The 21021-nt window shown below is 55.6% G+C and overlaps 1 protein-coding gene across 5 annotated transcripts in view; it reads left to right on the top strand.

The window, feature by feature from the left end:
- TLCD4 (TLC domain containing 4) overlaps positions 1-21021 on the top strand; it is a 63120-nt gene that overhangs the window by 2307 nt on the left and 39792 nt on the right. The window contains exon 1 of one of the 5 annotated variants that reach the window (XM_066247248.1): positions 5811-5947. The exons of 2 other annotated variants lie outside the window; for them this stretch is intronic. Coding sequence is in view for 1 of the 3 variants with exons in the window: in XM_066247243.1 (XP_066103340.1) it covers positions 19396-19577 (182 nt within the window). In the remaining 2 variants the exon portion in view is untranslated. Of the gene's footprint in view, positions 1-5810; positions 5948-12002; positions 12243-19326; positions 19578-21021 lie in introns of those variants that run through there. 2 more of the 5 variants (XM_066247246.1, XM_066247243.1) reach the window with 2 other exon arrangements.

The following is a 21021-nucleotide window of genomic DNA, read 5'->3' as shown; positions in this document are numbered from 1 at the left end:
TGGGGTGAGGTCACCTGGGGAGGGAGTCTAAGTCAGTTCTGTCCAATAGAACTTTCTGCGGTGGGAATGTTCTAGATCTGTGTTGTGCAATGAGGGGAATGTTTTAGGTCCGTGTGGCCAGGCCTCCGCCTGTGCCTGCTGAGCACTTGGAACGTGACTAGTGAGAGTGAGGAACCGGATTTTAAATGTTATTCCGTTTAAATTATTTTCAATTTAGACGGCACCTGTTGGCTACTGTGTTGGACAGCTCAGGATAGAGAATATGTTGGGGTCATCAACATTTAAAGGTTGAGCCAGCAAAGAAGTTGGAGAAGGAAAAGCCAGGGAAATAATAAGAGGGAAACCGGGAAGGAATGGGGTCCCTAGAAACCCAGAGAGGAGCACGACTCAAGAGCGGGGGTGCAGTCAGCTGCGTCACATGCTGCCGGCAGGGTGGGAGCAGGTGACTTGGGGACAGATACGTCACAGGGGGGGACCTAATAAAAGCAATATTTCTATGGGAGGGTGGTTGTGGGAAGGGGTGGAAACAGGCAGGGAGAGAACAGGAAAGAGAGAAAGCCGTCTGTACAGATAGTCATTGCAAGTGTTCCTTCCAAGGCAAATGGATGAATTAGGTGGGAAATGAGGGAGGGGGAATTTGGAATTGAGGAAACCTATTTTTTTAAGAGGTGAGTCATTTCAGATCATTGTTTGATGTTAAAAGTGATCCAGTAGAGGGAGGTTGATGCAGGGGAGAAAGGGGACGAGAACAGGACACATCTCTTCAAAAACTGGAAAGGTTTGGAATCAAGGGCCCAGGTGGGTCAGGTGGGCTCTGATAGGAGGAGGGGCCCCTGTTCTGTGGTGAGAGGATGGAAGGGAGAGGTCTGGGAGCAGATCCCGGGGAGAGGTCTGGGAGCAGATCCCGGAGAGAGAGGTCCGGGAGCAGACCCCGGGGAGAGAGAGGTCCGGGAGCAGACCCCGGGGAGGGAGAGGTCCGGGAGCAGACCCCGGGGAGGGAGAGGTCCGGGAGCAGACCCCGGGGAGGGAGAGGTCCGGGAGCAGACCCCGGGGAGGGAGAGGTCCGGGAGCAGACCCCGGGGAGAGGTTTGGGAGCAGATCCCAGGAAGGTTGCAGAGTTGCTGGTGGGCGGACGAGATGGGCTGACAGGACAGAGAGCAGGTGCCCGAGGAGCAGGGAGGGATCTTCCAGTCATCTGGAAGAGGGATTGGCGTAAAATCCAGGAGCAGCGTAGGCTGGAATGCCCATCTGACCTGTGGTAACAGATATGGAGCGAAAACCTGTCAGTAGAATTTTGTATCTTTTCCCTCCACAGGAAAAGGCAGATAGATAATTGGCTTTAAGCAGAGTTAGACGTTTGACAGGTGGATATGTTAGAAAGAGATGGTTGTTTTTAAGGGAGTGGGGTCCGTGGAGTTTCCTCTGGACGTTGTGGCAAGTGGAGACAGGAGAGAGGAGGTGGGAGAGGGGTGGAGAGGGGAGAGTGGAAGAGTGTGGGGTCAGTGGACTGGAGGTCTGAAGAAGGTTGAAAAAAATGCAGTGAAAAAATTAGTCAGTGAACTACAGAGATAAAAGATGTGCTCAGCGCTGGCTGGTGGCTCCGTGGATAAAGCGTCAGCTAGGTGCAGCGAGGTCCCTGGTTCAGTCCCCGGTCAGGCACATACCCCGAAGCAATCAACGAGTACAAGACTAAGTGGAACAACTAAGTGGAACAATGAGTTGATGCTTCTCTCTCTCTCTTTTTCTAAAATCAATAAATGAAGAAAAAATGAAAAGAGACGTACTCAGAGTGGGATGCTTGAAGCCAACGTTGTGTTGTTGCTGATAGTCGTTAGGAGTGAGAAGAAGGGATGAAACGGTCACAGAGGGGCAGGGCAAACACGTGGATGTTCAAGCTAGAGGGTATCCAGAGGGAGGTAGTGAGCCAGGAGCCCTAGTCTGCCCAGAGCCAGAGGGTGGGAGGTGACAGCAGCCTGAAAGGGCGCTGGGTACGGCTGGGCATCGTTCGTCCCCTGGTCCACGCTCCTCTGCCCCACTCGGTGCCGTGGGGGCCGACACCGTCCCCTGGTCCACGCTCCTCAGCCCCACTCGGTGCCGTGGGGGCCGACACCGTCCCCTGGTCCACGCTCCTCTGCCCCACTTCGGTGCCGTGGGGGCCGACACCGTCTCCTGGGCCACGCTCCTCTGCCCCACTCGGTGCCGTGGGAGCCGACACCGTCCCCTGGTCCACGCTCCTCAGCCCCACTCGGTGCCGTGGGGGCCGACACCGTCCCCTGGGCCACGCTCCTCAGCCCCACTCGGTGCCGTGGGGGCCGACACCGTCCCCTGGGCCACGCTCCTCAGCCCCACTCGGTGCCATGGGGGCCGACACCGTCCCCTGGGCCACGCTCCTCAGCCCCACTCAGTGCCGTGGGGGCCGACACCGTCCCCTGGGCCACGCTCCTCTGCCCCACTCGGTGCCGTGGGGGCCGACACCGTCCCCTGGTCCACGCTCCTCAGCCCCACTCGGTGCCGTGGGGGCCGACACCGTCCCCTGGGCCACGCTCCTCTGCCCCACTCGGTGCCGTGGGGGCTGACACCGTCCCCTGGTCCACGCTCCTCTGCCCCACTCGGTGCCGTGGGGGCCGACACCGTCCCCTGGTCCACACTCCTCTGCCCCACTCGGTGCCGTGGGGGCCGACACCGTCCCCTGGTCCACGCTCCTCTGCCCCACTCGGTGCCGTGGGGGCCGACACCGTCCCCTGGTCCACGCTCCTCAGCCCCACTCGGTGCCGTGGGAGCCGACACCTGCAGATGAAACCGACAGGTCTCCTTGCTCGCTGGTTCTAGTTGAGTTTGGCCAATGAGGACCCTCAGCAGATCCTCTGGAGGGAGGCTGTATCCCTGAAAGGAAGGTCCCTGCTCCTCTACGTGGCCTTCTCTATGTGTCTCTCTTCCCCTGGGTCCTGGGGCTCCTGGTCCTGGTTCTGTCAGGCCCGGGGGTGGTGTGACAGTTCCACAATAACGGGCCCTGAGTTACCACACTGCCCTCCTGCCTGTCCTGCCCCATTCACACCCTCGAAAGTAGTCTGTCTAGTTAACCTAACACGAGCGTGCGTGCCGTCTGTGTCCTGTTGGGACGCTGGTGCAGAGTGGCACCGCCACACGGCAGGACCTGCCGAGGAGCTGGAGGGTTTTTTGGAAAGAAAAAGAAACGGTCTGGACACAGTGATAAGGATCAAGAGGCTCCAGCTCGTGCAGGGAAGTGGAGAGAAGTTCAAAACTGAGGACGCAGGGAAGGTCATAGGTCACGGAGCGGGAGGTCCAGGGAGCGCAGTGGAAGCGGGTGAGGGGTGGGGAGGATGGGAGTTGGGCCAGACTGGGGGGGTGGTTACCAGTCACTACAGAGATAAGAGTCGGGGCGATAATGGCTGGTCTGCCGGCTGCTGGGGACTGAAGCGCTAGGATGAGGGTTAGCGTTCCAGGAGTCCTAGGACGTGGCTCTATCCAGGAACGGCTGCAACTGAAACGTCCATCCATTCATTTCCCTTCAGTTCTACCCGCCGAGCATTCAGTCCTGCTGGGCTGGGCCCTGGGGGCAGGGTGAGGCGGCTCCCACCCAGACAGTGACTTAACAATGAGCCTCTCAGCCAGGCCTCCTAGAGGAGAGCACCCAGCCTCACCTTGGGGAGCAGCCTTGGAGTGGGAGCTGCTTGGGGGTCCCGACAGCCGGGCCCCTTCCCACCGGACCCCAGCAATCTTCGGTCTTCATGAGGGTGGTGACCTATGACCAAGGGAGACGGAAGACTTTCTGCCAGAGCCCAGGAGGCCACGCCCTCCGGTCAGCATCATGATCGCCGCTGACCAGGTAGGGAAAGCTGAAAGGGGTTCTTCGGCCAGAGACGGAAGCCGTGGCCCCCAGGACTGCCCGTGTGTCCCTCAGCACTGCTCAGGGCTGGGCAGGGTGGGTGCCAGGAAGCCCTCGTCGTGACAGCCGAGACTTCTTCCTTCCTTGTCAGAGGCACTGATGTGTGCGTCAGTCGCAGCCTGACCCTGGGTGCAGCCACGTCCTAGGACTCGGAGCGCGAACCCTGAAGGCTGAGGCAGCTGTTGACTACGCAACTGGCGTTTACTGTGTGTTTACTGTGCGCCAGGCGCTCAGAACACGAATTAAGTCACTTAATTCTGACAGCAACCTGGGAGGGAGGCGTTGGACTGACCCGCATTTCATAAATGAAAACAGGAAGACGCAGAGAGGTCGTTTGCTCTGGTCACAAGGCCAGGGAACGGGAGTCAGGACTCGGAGACGTTCCCATTCTCACCGTCTACGGTATCATTAAAAGTGCTAATAGAGTGTACATGGACGTGGGCTACCACGCTGTGTGTGTAACGGAAGCAAGACAGTGATGTCATAGTCACTTCCTGACGTTTTATTTATAAACACTAAAACCAAATAGGAGGGAAGGGATTTTGAAAAAGTGACTTTTCCCCCATGCTAGTCAAGAACGGCTTTTTCTGTTTTCTAACTTTTTCCTCCAAGTGCACTCAAAAAGGATACTTACTGGTCTAGATACGTAGGCGGACATACGCATGTGCGTGTCTCTCTCTCTCTCTATATATATATACACGTAACCGTCTTGAGTCAAGCCTTGCGTGAGATGAGTGTACAGTGAAATTACTAGATACAAATTTTATTTTCACTTCATGTCCATTTGTCTCAGCTACACCTTTTCAGACATGTGTCCAGACGCCTCGTCCCAGACCAGTAAACTACAAATACCTTATCATTTTCTGCTTGAACGAGACGTTCAAGTCTTTTTTTTTTTTTTTTGTATTTTTCTGAAGCTGGAAACGGGGAGAGACAGTCAGACAGACTCCCGCATGCGCCCGACCGGGATCCACCCGGCACGCCCACCAGGGGCGATGCTCTGCCCACCAGGGGGCATGCTCTGCCCCTCCGGGGGGTCGCTCTGCCGCGACCAGAGCCACTCTAGCGCCTGGGGCAGAGGCCAAGGAGCCATCCCCAGTGCCCGGGCCATCTTTGCTCCAATGGAGCCTCGGCTGCGGGAGGGGAAGAGAGAGACAGAGAGGAAGGAGAGGGGGAGGGGTGGAGAAGCAAATGGGCGCTTCTCCTATGTGCCCTGGCCGGGAATCGAACCCGGGTCCCCCGCACGCCAGGCTGACGCTCTACCGCTGAGCCAACCAGCCAGGGCCGAGATGTTCAAGTCTTATTGGAAAAGATTCCCAGATCCTGGTGGCAAGTGTCACAGCCCGTCACCCTGCTGGTTAGTGACCCACACCAGTCGTCGCCCCTCTACTTTCACAGGGATTGTTCTGTGTTTTCAGTGTTAGACCTGTGAACAAAGTAAGAAACAACTCCGTTTCCACACTAAAACTGCATGTCTTTGAAATCCACTGGGTTGATTTCCTTCTCATCCCAGCCCCCCGCCCCCGAAGCCCCTGCCCAGAACGTCCATCAAGTCTGTCCGTTCTTCCTCTTTGTCCCCGTTCTTCCTCTTTGTCCCTTGGTCCCTTGGCGGCTGCCTCAGAGCTTTCTGTCCTCGACAGAGACACAGAAATGGTGTTGTCACCCTTCTCCGACTCGACGTGATTCCTTGGCTTGACATGATGAGAGGACGTGGCAAACCGCCTGTGAAATTCGCGTGCGTGGGAACGCGCCCCGTCCGCCACTCAGGGGACGTTCGGGTCCTTTCTGGACTGCTTCCACCACCGTCCGGCGGACTTACGTGCTGTCATCGTCCCCGTCTTGCAGGCGAGGAGACTGAGGCTTTGCTGCGCTCACGCCACGCCGCTGGGGCTCTGACGGGACACCCCGTGGACGCACTGTGGCCGTCTCGTGGCGTTGGGGGCCTGGTGATGTTACTTCGGGAAGAAGGAACTTCACGTGGAAAAGACAGCGAGAAGGAGGGGACGAGAGAGGGGACGCTTGTGGATGAGCCACCTCCAGGTCAGTGCCCACGTCTGCGTCTGCGGGAGGGGTGGGCGACCTGCCCGGGAGCGCAGGGTCTGCGTCTGCGAGAGGGGTGGGTGACGCGCCCGGGAGCGCAGGGTCTGTGTCTGCGGGAGGGGTGGGCGACCCACCCGGGAGCGCAGGGTCTGCGTCTGCGGGAGGTCTGGGCGACCCACCCGGGAGTGCAGGGTCTGCGTCTGCGGGAGGGGTGGGCGGGAGGGGTGGGCGACCCACCCGGGAGCGCAGGGTCTGCGTCTGCGGGAGGTCTGGGCGACCCGCCCGGGAGCGCAGGGTCTGCGTCTGCGGGAGGTCTGGGCGACCCACCCGGGAGCGCAGGGTCTGCGTCTGCGGGAGGGGTGGGGGAGGGGTGGGCGACCCGCCCGGGAGCGCAGGGTCTGCGTCTGCGGGAGGGGTGGGCGACCCGCATGGGAGCGCAGGGTCTGCGTCTGCGGGAGGAGTGGGCGACCCACCTGGGAGCGCAGGGTCTGCGTCTGTGGGAGGAGTGGGCGACCCGCATGGGAGCGCAGGGTCTGCGTCTGCGGGAGGGGTGGGCGACCCGCCCGGGAGCGCAGGGTCTGGCCGCGGGCCTGGAGCTCTTGCCCTGCCCGACACCTGGTTTCTTCTCGGTGTCTCCGCGGTCTAGTTCACGTCCCGCTCGTCACGAGGCGCCCTCTGTTCATCGCTAGCCCTGTCGCGGTGTGTGACCCACACACAGGCTTGCTCGCTCACTGACGAGCGCGTTTGCTGGAGATCTCAGGGGAGACAGCCCAACTTGCAAGTCGTCCTTTGTCTAGAGCTCCGGGGGCCTTTGCTCCTAGCGTGGGTTTTGGAGTGAGTTAAAAGCCCGCTGAAAAGACCCTGAGCAAGGCAACACTGTAATTCTGGATTAGTATTTACCAGGGGGCTGTGAAAGAGCTGTGTTTGTTAAATATTTTTATTTATTGATTTTAGTGAGAGAGGAAGGGAGGGAGAGAGACAGGAGCATCGATCTGTTTTGGGGATCAAACCGGCAACCTCTGTGCTTCGGGACGATGCCCTAACCAACCGAGCTGTACGGCCACGGCAAAATACCTGTTTTTAACTTAGAAATATAAAAGAATCTCTAAATATCCCTTTCTGAGAGGTGCTATAAACTCCACAAAACCTTTCATGGTCAGTTTCCTCCGTCAGTCCTGGCCCCTCTTTCTGAATCTTGAATCACAGACTCCTCTTGTGTCTTTACCCTCAGCCTGTAAAGCTCTGGTCTCCCCGTTAAAAAAAAAAAAAAAAAAAAAAAAAAAGAAAGTAGTAAGGAGAGCGATGAGACCTCCCTCAGTCGGTCTGGCTCAGCATAATGCCTGTCAGCGCCCAGCCAGGCTCAGCCCGGCCGCAGAGAAATGCACTCCGGTCTTGAACCACACCTTTGTCCCTGTGCCAGGGTGTTTTTCCACTCCGAGGATGTTTTTATGCCATCGGGCTGTGCCATGGAACTGAAGGCTTCTGCTGAGCACAGAGCATAGTGACATTTCAGACGTGACGAGGTGGTCGTCCTGAACATGTGACCAGGTACACGGGGAGGTCTGTGGGCATATGGGAGAGGGGCATGGCCCTGTCCGAGCTGTAAGGGTCAGGATTGGTGGGCACAGGCCTTGCCCTGGGCTGACTCTGTGCTGACGCTCTGGGTGGAGCGTCCAGGAGCGTGGTTGAGTTCATGCTGACCCAACTTGCTTCTGCAAATACAAACAGACCCTTTCTCAGGCAAAGCTGGCAGATGAATGGGCTGCTAGGTTTGTCCCGTCTTAGCGAACCTTCCCAGTCGGCCTCCACCACACGTCTCTCCAAGAACCCATCTGAAAGGGTCTCACAAACCACCCAACAGGGAGCCCTCAGACTGAGACTCGTGAGGAGAACACCTCACGAGTGCCTCCTCCCACCCACCCTCTTACCTTTCTTCCAAACCTCTCCCACTGGTGGCCTCGTCCGTCCTTCCAGGGTGTCCCCTTCGGTCTCTTCCTCCATATCGCAGTGCCTCAGGCCTCGTTTGAGGGAGTGGGCATTCTCTTTCTTGGGGGGGGACTCCAGGGGTTAAGGGGTTCCAGTCTCACGAGCGAGGCAGAAGGTGACACTCCACCACAGTGATCTGTGTCGCCCAGAACATAAGCACAGGTGTCAGTAAGAAGCATTGGTTTCCCTTGGAGAAGACACAGTTCAGTCCCACCTCCACGGAGTGACTCGGCTTCTTAAAGGACTTTTGGCCATTTTGTGCAAGAACGAGAGGTTGCTGCTTTCTCGGACACTTTGAAGAAACAAGCACCCATTTTAGTTTGGAATTTGTGGATCCTGGGTCTCTTCTTTTTGGGGGTGTGGGATGGAAAGGGGTCCTGTTTCCAGTTAAAAGTCTGCCAAGCAGAGTGCCTGAGGTGCCTGTTTCTCTGTTGGAGTCACATCCCTCTTCTCTGTTCACACGGATGGCCCCGCCCACCACTGAGATTCTAAAGGGGGGGCTCTGCCCGAACTCACGGTGCCGGAGGTACCTTGGCCCCTGCTTCATACCTGCACCCAGCTTGGGTCACCCGCCTGTTCAGGGGACGCGCTGTCCATCTCATGTAGAAGGGGCTGTCGCGGACAGTGAGCGTGGTGGGCGGGCGTGGTGGGGCGGTCGCTGACAGCGAGTGTGGTGGGGCGGTCGCTGACAGTGAGCGTGGTGGACGGGCGTGGTGGGGCGGTCGCTGACAGTGAGCGTGGTGGGGCGGTCCTTCGCGAGTGCGGTGGTCTGGAGTTGACGGGATCTCCTGGGTCACTGTCACCTCTGGAATAAACTTGATGCATTTGTTCAGAACCCTGCTGCCTGCATGCTGACAGCTCTCAGATTTGTATGTCCAGCGGGGTCTGCTTTTATGTTCTAGACCAGCCGTGTGCAGGTACCGGGTCCCTTTGCATGGATTGACCCTGGGAGAAACCTTAATCCCAACGTGTCCCAGACGGAAACGGTTTCATGTCCCCCCTAAACACGTTTGTCCTCTGTGACAGGTTGCAATAAAGGGTCACAAACTCATCCTACACCCCCCCCCCGCCACGTACGTCTTTGCCCGGTGACTTCCTCCTCCTCTTCCTCACGCCGGGTGGTGAACTTCAGAACTCGGCCTCCTCGTATCTGCGCTTGCCTCGGGACTTGCTTTGGTCAGGAACACGCAGCCCGAGTGATGAGCGGGGTGAGGAGCCTCGGCCTCAGGAGGCTGGGAGCCTCTCTCGTCGCGTGCAGCAGCCCGGCCCAGCCTCCGGGTGGATGAGAGGCGGGTGGAGAATGACACGCGGCGACAGCACCTGTCACCAGCCCGCGTGGCCCCAGGCCCCGCGTTTCATAACTATTGATATTAAGGATTTCAAGACAGAAATAGCAGCACACAAGAAACGACCGAGAAAAACCAGCAGAACCTCCCAGCCGAGTTCAGGCCGAACAGCCAAGCGCAGGATCGGCAGCTGGGGAGCAACGGCTGTGTGAAGACACGAAGCTTTGTGACCATTCAGCGGCAGTGAGCAGCCACCACATCGCGTAGCTGTAATCTCCTGTCCCGGGCGGTGGCGATCACATCACGGAACCTCACCCACGCTTCCCACCCCGTCCCACGAGGCCTGAGGAAGTCCACAACGCCTTCCGCGTCCCGGGGTGGCCTCTTCTTCCCCGGAGCAGCTTAGGTTTAGGTTCCCAACCCCGCACTGCGGCCTGGCGCACCTCCTCGTGCCTCTGTTCCCGTGTGGCGGGCGGGGGAGGGGGCAGGGGCGTTACGGGAGGGAGCACACCAGCAGCGCTGAGCATGGCGCCTGCCCTCGCGGGGGCTGCCACTGGGACCTCCTTGGACTCAGCCCTCCTGTGGCTGACCCAGGACGCACCTGGCGGGCAGGCCGCGGGGGCTGAGGGGGGCTTCCACGTGCGCACAAGGGAACAGTCGTGGGAGGGGCAGGTCCAGCCCAGCCCCAGAGAGACTGCAGAGCTGGGAGTCGGACCCTCGTCCCTGTCAGCTCGGCTCTGCCGTTGGCTCTGTTTCTTAGGCACATGGCTTCACTCCGTTAGGTCATTTCCTTAACCGTCCAGTGGGAAGAATGGAAGGAAACCTCTCACGACGTTGTTGGTGAGGTTTGAACGCAGACAAAGCGATTAAGTCCCGCAGGCCAGGCTAACGGTAAGTCCCGTGAGCCTGGTGTGTGGAGCAGGCCCGCCGCCACATGGCGCAGGCAGTGTGCTGAGCACGGGCCAGAAAGGCACGCCGGTCACCCCGAGTGGACATTACCGACTGTGAGGGACAGGCTGTGCAGAAAGGCACGCCGGTCACCCCGAGTAGACATGACCGACTGTGAGGGACAGGCTGTGCAGAAAGGCACGCCGGTCACCCCGAGTGGACATGACCGACTGCGAGGGACAGGCTGTACAGAAAGGCACGCCGGGTCACCCCGAGTGGACATGACCGACTGCGAGGGACAGGCTGTACAGAAAGGCACGCCGGGTCACCCCGAGTGGACATGACCGACTGCGAGGGACAGGCTGTACAGAAAGGCACGCCGGGTCACCCCGAGTGGACATCACTGACTGCGAGGGACAGGCTGTACAGAAAGGCACGCCGGGTCACCCTGAGTGGACATCACCGACTGCGAGGGACAGGCTGTACAGAAAGGCACGCCGGGTCACCCCGAGTGGACATCACCGACTGTGAGGGACAGGCTGTGCAGAAAGGCACGCCGGGTCACCCCGAGTGGACGTGACCGACTGCGAGGGACAGGCTGTGCAGAAAGGCACGCCGGGTCACCCCGAGTGGACGTGACCGACTGCGAGGGACAGGCTATGCAGGATGGTAGACGGGACGTGAGCTGAGCGATCGGGAGCCCGAGGGGGTGAGCACGCTGGGTTTCGAGACCGAGGCAGACAGAAAGCACTCGGGACTTTGGCTGCTGGGTGGGGGGGTGGGAGCTGTGTGTTTCAGCCTGTCTGCACGCTGCAGCGCACGGGGCAGGAGCAGACCTGGGTGAGAGGGCACGGCTCAAACAAGCCTCAGCCCGTTCTCTACCAGTTAGCCTGTGAGGGTCCCTCCATTTTGGAATCGGTTCCTGTCTTCAGGAACCCATTTACTCACTGGTTCTTTATTGAGGACTGTGGAGCCCTCGGACCAGTTTCCTCTCCCCACAGAGCGTCAGGCGGACAATTAAGTCAGCAACCTCAACATGTGTGAGACCTTAGGGCTCAGGGAACGCTTCCTGGAGGAGGTGGCATTTGATGGGAAACTTGAAATATAGATGAGTAGGCGCAGAGGCTGGGGGTGGGGAGGGGGCTATTCCAATGACACACGCAGATGCGTGGGAGGAAGAGAGAACGGGGGCCTGGGTGATTTAAAGCAAGCCAGCAGTGCTGAGAAATTGAGCCCGGAGCAAAGATGACCAGAGAGGAGGCCACAGGGATGAAACCTGTTCGCTCCGGTAAGGAATTTGGACTTTATCCTGAGCCCGGTGGGAAGCCATTCGGTGATCAGACAGGAGAGTGGTGTTTAGAAAGTGTACTCGACTAGAACGTGGACAGTTCCAGGAGCAGAGCACAAGCCCAGCCCCCGATGTTATAAACAAACTTGCCCGTTCACTTTCGTGTTGTTTATAGCTGCTTCCAGGCCTGAGTGCAGAGGTGAGTGAGTGACCCCCTGACCCACAGGGCCCGAAGCACTTATCCTCTGGCCCTGCAAGAACAAGTTGGTCCACCATGAAGAGGCTGTGGCAGTGACCTAGGGCAAGACAGCCGGGCCAAGTTCGGAGCACTGGAAAGAGACCTGTAGGGTTTGTGCCGCCCCACGTGTAGGTGGGGATCACGGGTTTGTTTTCATCTAGATAAGGTTGTTTGTGCAAGCCCCTGTTGCACAACTCAAGAGTTCAGTGCGTCCCGAGTGTCTGCCAGTTTCCTGGATGGCCTTGGTTTGGGCATGACCTGGGGCCCTGCTCTGCCCGATGGCCTCAGTTTCTGGACTGTCTCCCCGTCCTGGGCGTGCTGTCTCTGTCCTTGCTCACAGCGGGACCTGGCTGCCTGAGGTCACGTGCTCCCCACCTCCACTCGGGACCTGGCTGCCTGAGGTCACGTGCCCCCCACCTCCACTCACACTGCGTGTGTTCTGGACCGGGTCAGTGGGAGTGAGGCTCACCGGGGAGGTGGAAGACAGGAGGGAGCTGAAGAAACGCAGATAACTTGGCGAGTCATACCTCATACAGGCGTTCAGGTGTGCTGTGAGGGGCCCTGCCTCTTCTTTCCCCCTCCCCCACACCGCCTCCTTCCACAGCCCAGGTAGGTTTCTAACGTGGGGCAGTCTCTCCTTATCCCGCTTCTTGCTGACCGAGTTTCTCAAGCACACCAGCACCACCAGCTGTGGACGGGGTCGGTGGAACTTCACTAGAGCAGCAAGGGGGGTTGGGACCTGGCTAGGGTACCAAGGATAGGCTTGGATCGAACAGGGTATCATCTGTTTCATGGGGGCTCCAGCGGCCAGAGAAGGAAGTCATCCAGAGGCAAGGGGGAGGAGCTCGGGGGCACAGGGAATGGAGCCGGGAGGCCAAGGTCACTTCCGCAGGAGCAGTGTCAGCGTCAGACCGAGGGCAAGCGTGAAGCCATACCTAGGAGAGGAGGCCGGGGGTCCGGACCAGCCAGGATCATCCGCAAGAACTGGACTCCTCGTGAAAGGAGGCTGGGCCCCCATTACTTTGGAATATGTACCCTGTAGCTCAGTGTCAGACACGGGGGTGGCGGGGACACAGGAAACATCGGAGGAAGCCTCAGCCTCACCGTGTTCCTGACACCTGCTTCCCCCTGGGGTCCGGGCCTGGGCCATTCTCACACTGCTCCGTTCTCTGCGTCTGAACAGATAGAGCAGCCTTGCTTATTTCTAAACAACCTTGGCAAGAAAGGCACCAGTCAGTGTATTTAACGCCCTCGTCCTTCGAAAGGACCCAAACTGGGTCTCAGTGTACTCGCATCACGACCATAATTGCAACATGCCACTGTTAACACTGGCACCGTCCTTGACTGAGTGCCTCCTGGACCCGACGCTCAGGAGGAGGCACCTGCAGACCTGCTTCCTTTAAGCCTCACCATGACCATGTTATTATATCCACTTTATAGACGAGAAGGCTCTGGCTTAGGGAGGCTCTTTCCTTAGGTTGCCATAAGTGGCAGGTTGTCTGACTCCCAGACTCTCCATCTCAACCACGCCGGCCTTGGCCCCTGGCTCCTAAACCTTTCATCTCCTTCCCTTGCTCAAGCCGGGCCTCTGTTCTCATCTCCTCCTGCGCACTCCGCAGTATTCAGTTTGCACAACTTACTTTTCACAATTCCTGCCGACTTCAGCGGCCCGGTCTTCCATTTGCATAAATGCCTATGGTGTTTGGAGCGTTACCAGTTCCTGGGGACACGCCAAGCTACTCCCTGCTCCTGGGTTTGTCATGCTTTTTTCCTGGAGTGCTCTCTCTTTCCTCCCTGTCTGCCTGGGCGTGGGATCCCGGGACCCATTCCTAGCTGTTCTTTCCCAGGAGGTCCCGTCATCTCTCTGGGTCCTGAGTCTCCTGTTCCTCACGTGAGATGGAATGTCCGGTACTTTGGGAAGCGGTTACGTGGGGTGAGGTGTGCCTGTGCCCCTCGCTGGCTGTGTCGTCTTGGGAGGGTCACTCGGCTTCTCCAAGCGATGATATTTTCTTCATAAAATAAGACAATAGTGCTTATTTAACATAGCGCCTGACAGCACAGGAAGTGCAGGTGCTGATTGCACAGCCCTTGTGCGTGTTGCGTGAGATGAACACGCGTGAGGCCCGGCACAGCGCTGCCCTCCGCGTCCTGCGTGAGTTCTTGCTCACCTGAGGATTCAGCCGGGCTCGCCAGCACAGCGCTGCCCTCCGCGTCCTGCGTGAGTTCTTGCTCACCTGAGGATTCAGCCGGGCTCGCCAGCACAGCGCTGCCCTCTGCGTCCTGCGCGTGGTGAGCCACCTGACCCTGGGCTCACACCCCTCTGTTTTCACCCCTGTCCCCCCCACTCTGGGATAATATTTCTTTTATTAAGTCAAGTGCTACTTTCTTTGAAAACAAATCTCGAACAGTCGAAGGTATTACTCATCACAGAAGAAGGTCTGGGAGCAACAGCACGAGACAGGCTACTCGAAGATCTTTCTTTTTTTTCTTACCTTTTTTTTTTAACATACAAGTCAGTTTAAAATGATGGAAATTCTGTGAGAACGAAGAGACCTACAGCCTGTAGTTAAGTAACAGGAAAAATAAAATGAAGACAGTGAAAAGACCTCTGGCATCCAGCGTGTGGCTCCGTTCCCTGCCGAGAGCGCCTGCTTCTCTGGGTCAGAAGGGGAGAATTCTAGGACCCTGGCCTATGCCTTGTAGCAGCGAGACAAGGGTGGATGGCCGTGTCCCCACCCCACCTGTCCCTGCCCTCCGCGAGGACTCACTGTTTACAGGCTCCCCACTTACACCCGGGGCAGAGGGGCGTCACAGGGAGAGTGGAGTGGAGCCCCAGTCCGCATCCCCTCTGCGAGCCTGGGCTCCGGGAGGAGGGGACAGGGCTGCTCCGTGACCCACCTACACCGGGCACGAGTAGGTCTTCAACACACACTGGCTGGCTGATGGAATGAACACGCTCATTAGTAAACGAGAATGCAGCGTCGGGCGCTTATATATAGTTCGTGGTTCAGCAAGGATCACGGGCTTAGCACTGTCCCCAGCTCCTGGCACTTGTGACCTCACTTAGTTGTCACAAGAGCTCTGCTAGGCGAATAGTATCCCCCTGAAAACTTTTTAAACTTTATGAAATCTTGTTACCGTTTTCCATATAAAGTAATTGAGGCTCAGAGAAGTTAAGTAACGTGCTCCAAGTCACACAGCTCGTAAGAGGCGTAGGAAGATATTCGTGCTTTAGTAGAAAACTCCAGGTTGCCTCGAGGACGCCTTCCAGGTCACCTGGCTCCGGCCTCTCACTCTCTCTGAGCCACCCTGCATCCTCTGGATTGTCTGATTGTCACCTCTCACCGTCTGGGTCTGATTGTCACCTCTCACCATCTTTCAGCTACTTTACAACTCGATGTCACTGCCTTTTCCAGATTCTCTTTCGATCAGGTCGTAACATCTGCCTGCCTCCCTCGTTGAATGAGTGAAACAAAACTTGACTTTCTCTTGTCTTCTATCTGTATCAGAGTCCCGATTTTAGCTCTTTCTGAACATTATCTTTTAACGGACAGAACCGAAATGCTGCTCCTGGTCTAACTTGAGGCCCCGCCGCCCCCCGCCCAGGTCTCTGGCTTCCTGTGCACCTCATGGGAAGCTGGCTTTTCCACTGCGGAGATCTGCACACCGCCTCTAGACACTGGTCCAGGGGGCTCTGTCCTGTGTTGGACGGGGCTGCAGCTGTTCTGTAGCAGGTGGTCTGAGAAGCACCGCTGTGAACGACTCAATGCCTCTGCTCTTTCAGTAGGAGAAGGAAAACACTTGCCACGGAGCAAGTTAGGAAGTCAGTCTCAAAGAAGGAGAGAAGAAGAAGAGAGATAGTCTGTCTGGTGGACTGTGTGACCCATGCAAGAACGTGGCGTTTGATCTGGGCCTCCAGACAGGAGGGCTTTGGACAGGGAGATGTGCAGGGAAGACGAGCTGTGCTTTGGAAGCGGCACGGGCAGAAGCGGGGAGGCAGGAAGGCGCGTTAGCGTTTCTCGGGAGAGACTCATGCTTGGATTTGGCTGGATCCGGCGAAGAACCTGAGAGGAGAGGAAATGGTAAAACCGGAAAGGTCAGTCTGAGCTAGGAGGCAGGCATGCAGCTTCTGTCAGAGGAGGGAGGGTCAGAGGTAGGTAGAAGCCCGCTGAGAAATGTGAGGCTGAGGGGAGAGGCAGTCCATGGATGACCAGGAAAGAAACACGTGTGGTCGCAAGGATTTGCAGTTTCTTCTGTAATGAATGAGTGTTTATTATGAGACATGGTCCTGTGCTTTGGAAGGTGGGACGGACTTGGTAGCCTCGTAGACTATGTATGGAGACGCAAAGAGCATGACCCTGGCTGGTTGCTCAGTGGTAGTGTGTTAGCCCATTGTGTGGATGTCCCAGGTTTGATTCCTGGTCAGGGCACACAGGAGAGATGACCCATCTGCTTCTGTACCCCTCCCCCTCTCCCTTCTCTCTCTCTCTCTCTCTCCCTCTTCTCCTCCTGCCAGCATGGCTCAATTGATTTGAGCACGTCAGCCCCGGGGCTGAGGATGGCTCCCTGAAGCCTTTGCCTCAAGCACTAAAAATGGCTCCATTGTGAGCAGTGGCCCCAGATGGGGTTGTCGGGTGGATCCTGGTTGGGGCGCATGCGGAGTCTCTATCTCCCCTCCTCTCACTTTAAAAAAAAGCCTCAAAGAGGGAAGATGCAGGAGAGATAGCAGAGGTGAGGGCAGGTCTGTGGGCCTAAGCTTGGAGGGAGGAAGGACAGGAGGAAAATAGGCGGAAGACCTTTAGGGAGCAGAACTGATGGAATTTCATGTCTACTTGGATACTGAGGGCCAAGCGAAAGGGAGGCGCCTGGGAAAATAGAGGTTTCCCAGCTGGGTGATTAGGGGCAGGAGACACCCCACACGGAGAAAAAGGAGAGGGAAGAGTGTGTGCAGGTGATGAGTCGTAGTTAACTGCATTCGGAGAACCCGGGAGCACACCATAGGATGTTCGGAGTAGAGCCCTAGAGCTCGAGATCAGGAGGTTCAGGCCGCTGTTGCGTAAGAGGCGTTGACATCAGATACACCTCCGCGGATCGGGGTGGTAGGGAGGACAGAGGTAAGCCATGGCTGAGATCCGGTCCAGATTGGACGAGGGCATCGGCTGGAGTGGGCGGAACACTAAAGAAGGCAGAGGTCCCAGTGGAAGCAGGAAGTCCCCTGTGTTACTGGGTGCGAGCCATCACCAGGCTCAGAGGCGGAGAGATCAAGGATAGGAGGACGCAAGAGCTTGTTGAGAAAGGAGAGCAGAGGACGCAGGTCCCGTGCAAGGACCCTTCCCTAGGACGTCCGTGAGAGCCAGCGCCGTGCCTGTCTGCAAGGACGAGCGTGGGCGAGCGCTGAGACCCCGAGGACATGAAGTGACGGAAGCCGCCCGTGCGCTCCCATGCAGGGAGGAAGAGAGAGAGAACACAGGGCTGGTGGGAGGCCGGCCCACGCCTCAGGGACCCTTTGATGCCACGTTGAGCAGGGGAACACCATGAAGTGCTTGCAGATAATGTCTCTGTGGAAAGCAGAGGAAGGGAGGAGTCTGGGTCAGGGTGAGGACACAGTAATGGTGTCTGCGAGGTAGCTCAGTATTTTTATACGAATTTCCCAATCCCGAGACTGGTTTTGATTGTTGCGGTGGTCACGACCCACCTGTGCAGGGCAGATCTACAAAGAAGAGCCACCTGAACTGTTCAGGAAACGTGGGGTTTTGAACTTGAGCTCTGTGGCTGCCCCCTTATTCACGGGGATACATTTGAAGAGCCCCCTGAGCTCTGTAGCTGCTCCCTTATTCACGGGGTTACATTTGAAGGGCCCCCTGAGCTCTGTAGCTGCCCCCTTATTCATGGGGGTACATTTGAAGGGCCCCCAGGGCATACCTGAAGCCACAGGTAGCACTGAACCCTATAAATACTATGTTCTTTTCCTGTATGTGCACACCTGTGCTAGAGCTTAATTTATAAATGAGGCCCAGAGGAGATGAACAACAATGATAATAAAATAGAACCGTTATAACAATAGGCTGGCATAGAAGTTAGTGAATGTAGTCTCTCCCTCAAAATATGACCGCACTGGACTCACCCTCCTTCCCAGGATGACGTGAGAGGACACGGTGTCTGCAGGGTGACGTGAAGTGAGAGAGACACGAGCAGGCAGAATAAGGGTCACTGGGACACAAGCACCGTGAAACCTCAACAGAGCAGCTGAGACCCAGTGACCGACAGGTGGGCAGTGTGTCCACCCAGAGGCGGGGCAGAGTGGGCCGCCAGCGGGTCTCATCAGGCTCCTCAGAGTGACATGCGACTTATAACCTCTGAATTGTCTATTTCTGGAGCTTTTCATTTGATAACTTTGGACCACGGTGACTGTGGGTAACTGAAATGGAGGGAAGATGGGGGGGTACTATACGTGTTTATCTGCCCCCCCCTTTACACGTCAATATAATGGATGCAGAACCCAGACAGTTGGTGTTTGTAGCTGTTGGTTATGGTTACTTATTTTCCAAGAACAACTTGTATGGCTCTCCACCAGAATTTACACAATTGCCTTCCAAGTTTCCCACAACACTTTTAAATTTGCATTCCTTTTTTTTTTTTCTGTTTTTTGTATTTTTCTGAACTGCGAAGCGGGGAGGCCGAGAGACAGACTCCTGCATGCGCCTGACCGAGATCCACCCGGCATGCCCACCAGGGGGTGATGCTCTGCCCATCTGAGGCATCGCTCTGTTGCAACCAGAGCCATTCTAGCACCTGAGGCAGAGGCCATAGAGCCATCCTCAGTGCCCAGGCCAACTTTGCTCCAGTGGAGCCTTGGCTGCAGGAGGGGAAGAGAGAGACAGAGAAGAAGGAGGGGGGGGGGTGGAGAAGCAGATGGATGTTTCTCCTGTGTGCCCTGGGTCGGGAATTGAACCCAGGACTTTCACAGGCCAGGCCGATGCTTTACAGCTGAGCCAACTGGCCAGGGCATAATTTGCATTCTTTGTGGAAAGAGTTAATCATTCGGAGTAAGAGTGAATGAAACCTCACTGTTAGGACCGCTTTCCCTCTCTGTACCAGGGGAACGCTGGGTGCAGTAATCTGTTACAGCCTCACCTGCTGCAGCTGTTCTGTCCCGACCGGGGCGGGTTCCCTCTCGGAGCTCTGCAAGGAAGGCAAGGCCGTCTTTTCTATCACTTGTTCCCTTTTATTAACGTCAGGTCGGAGCCCAGGGTCCAACATGAGGGAAGCTTCCTTCTTTCGCCCTTTTCCTGGCTAGCACGTAGGTCATCAGTTGGGATTCGCCCCCGGCCGTAGAATCTTGATCTCCTGCATGGGTTCCTTGGCAAGCCGGAGGAGTGGGAAGACTGTGTGGGGAGAACCCCCGCAGAGCACCCCCTTGCACGGTGCAGGGCGAGGTGCAGCGGTGTGTGTGACAGCAGCCTTGTCCCCAGCAACTGAACACCGTCACGGTCAGAGGTCACGCTCCCAGGACATGGTTGTGGGCCTCTCAGCGGTGCCTCTGAGGGACCATAATGCTGCCTCTTCCGCCGGTGATGGGCTTTGATAGTGAGCCCATCCCTTGTCCCAGAAAGCTGGACTTTGGCTGACCATGTATCTCATTTATTTCTGAATTCAGAAACTCTGTACTGTTTTCTAACCAACGGCATCAGAGAGGTAAATTAGAAGGCGGGAGAACAAGACGGGACAGAGAAGACTGGCTGGGGGCGGTGGCTCTGATGCAATGCGAGTGCCACTGTGGGGCAGCGGGATCCCAGGCGGCTCCAGTCCTCGCAGGGGCCCAGGGGACCTGCAGCCTTGCAGAGAGAGAGCCACCGCAGAAAATGTTTCATCCACACGCTGGGTATCGCCAAACATCCAGACTCTGAAGACCAGAGCGTCTGTCTCTAAATGTTTAGAGGACAAGTGAGTTTCCTATCTACATCCAAAGAAAAGGAATGCTGTGCTAAAAAAAGTTCTGACATTTTATTTTAATTTGGTATATATTGTTTTTTGTGAAATGCTGAATTTGTATTTGATTGCAGGAAGACTTCATAGATTAAGTTAAATTTACTTATTCCGATGATCTTTTCGTCTTGGATATTGCAGTGTTATAGTTTTTAATATGTTATGTACATATAGTATTAATAGTTAAAATTTTCTTTATCCCACACTCCCTTTCTCCCTAGTTCTTGGCTATTACGCATTGTTAGCATTTTGAGATACTTCACAGTTTAATATGGAATATATTTATTTGACAAAGCTTGAAGGCATTTAATTGTAACAGTCTTTCAAACTTTTTTTTTTTTTTTTAACCTGGTATTTTCTATCAAGGAGAATTTTAAAGTCTTAGAGGAGAACCATACTTTTCCTTGTGGAAAGCAAATCCTCACCAGATGATTTTTAAAAATTAAAACTAGGTTGACTTCTTTTTAAAATAAAAACGTCTTAGAATATTGTAAAAATGTAACAAAAATACATTGACGAGATGGCAATGGGAACTTTTTCAAAACTTACTTTCTGGAGGGAAAAATATTTTGTTTTTACTAAAATGCAAGAATACAGGTCTTAAGTAGGAGATCTGGAGGCAGCATATGCATTTTCTATATAAATAATGCTAACAACTTATTACTTCTATATGAATAATTCTTAAAATTTTTGATGCTTATGACTTCCCATATAGAGTGTCTCCAACGGGAACTTCAGTTGGTGATGCACATGATTGAGACGGAGAGGGTTGATTATAGTAACACTGTTGCATGAACAATAGTTGTAATGACGTTAGCGGATCAGTGTGATTGGAGAATGTTAGAGAGATAATATATTTGCATATGAAAGAAATATAAAAAATTACTTTTTTAAAAGTTATTCTAAATTAGTTCATATGCCCATTTGAATTTTCACTCATATGTATTACTTTTATTAAAAATTAAAAATTAGACCTGTGATGGCGCAGTGGATAAAGCGTCGACCTGGAATGCTGAGGTCGCCAGTTCAAAACCCTGGGCTTGCCTGGTCAAGGCACATATGGGAGTTGATGCTTCCTGCTCCTCCCTTCTCTCTCTCTCTCTCTCTCATTTTCTCTCTCTCTCTCTCTCTCATTTTCTCTCTCTCTCTCTCCTGTCTAAAATGAATAAAGTCTTTAAAAAAATTAAAAATTATATGCCTGACTAGGCAATGGTGCAATGAATAGAGTGTTGACTTGGGATGCTGAGGACCCAAGTTTGAAACCCCGAGGTCACCAGCTTGATTACGGGTTCATAGATAAGACATGACTCCATGGTTGCTGGCTTGAGCCCAAAGGTCCCTGGCTTGAAGCCCAAGGTCGCTGCTTTGAGCAAGGGGTTACTGGCTCAGCTGGAGGCCCCCT

Source organism: Saccopteryx bilineata, chromosome 11, assembly GCF_036850765.1.
Source record: "Saccopteryx bilineata isolate mSacBil1 chromosome 11, mSacBil1_pri_phased_curated, whole genome shotgun sequence".
NCBI classification, from domain to species: domain Eukaryota; kingdom Metazoa; phylum Chordata; class Mammalia; order Chiroptera; family Emballonuridae; genus Saccopteryx; species Saccopteryx bilineata.
The sequence above is the reverse complement of the archived record's forward strand: the minus strand, read 5'-3'. Positions and strand labels throughout refer to the sequence as shown.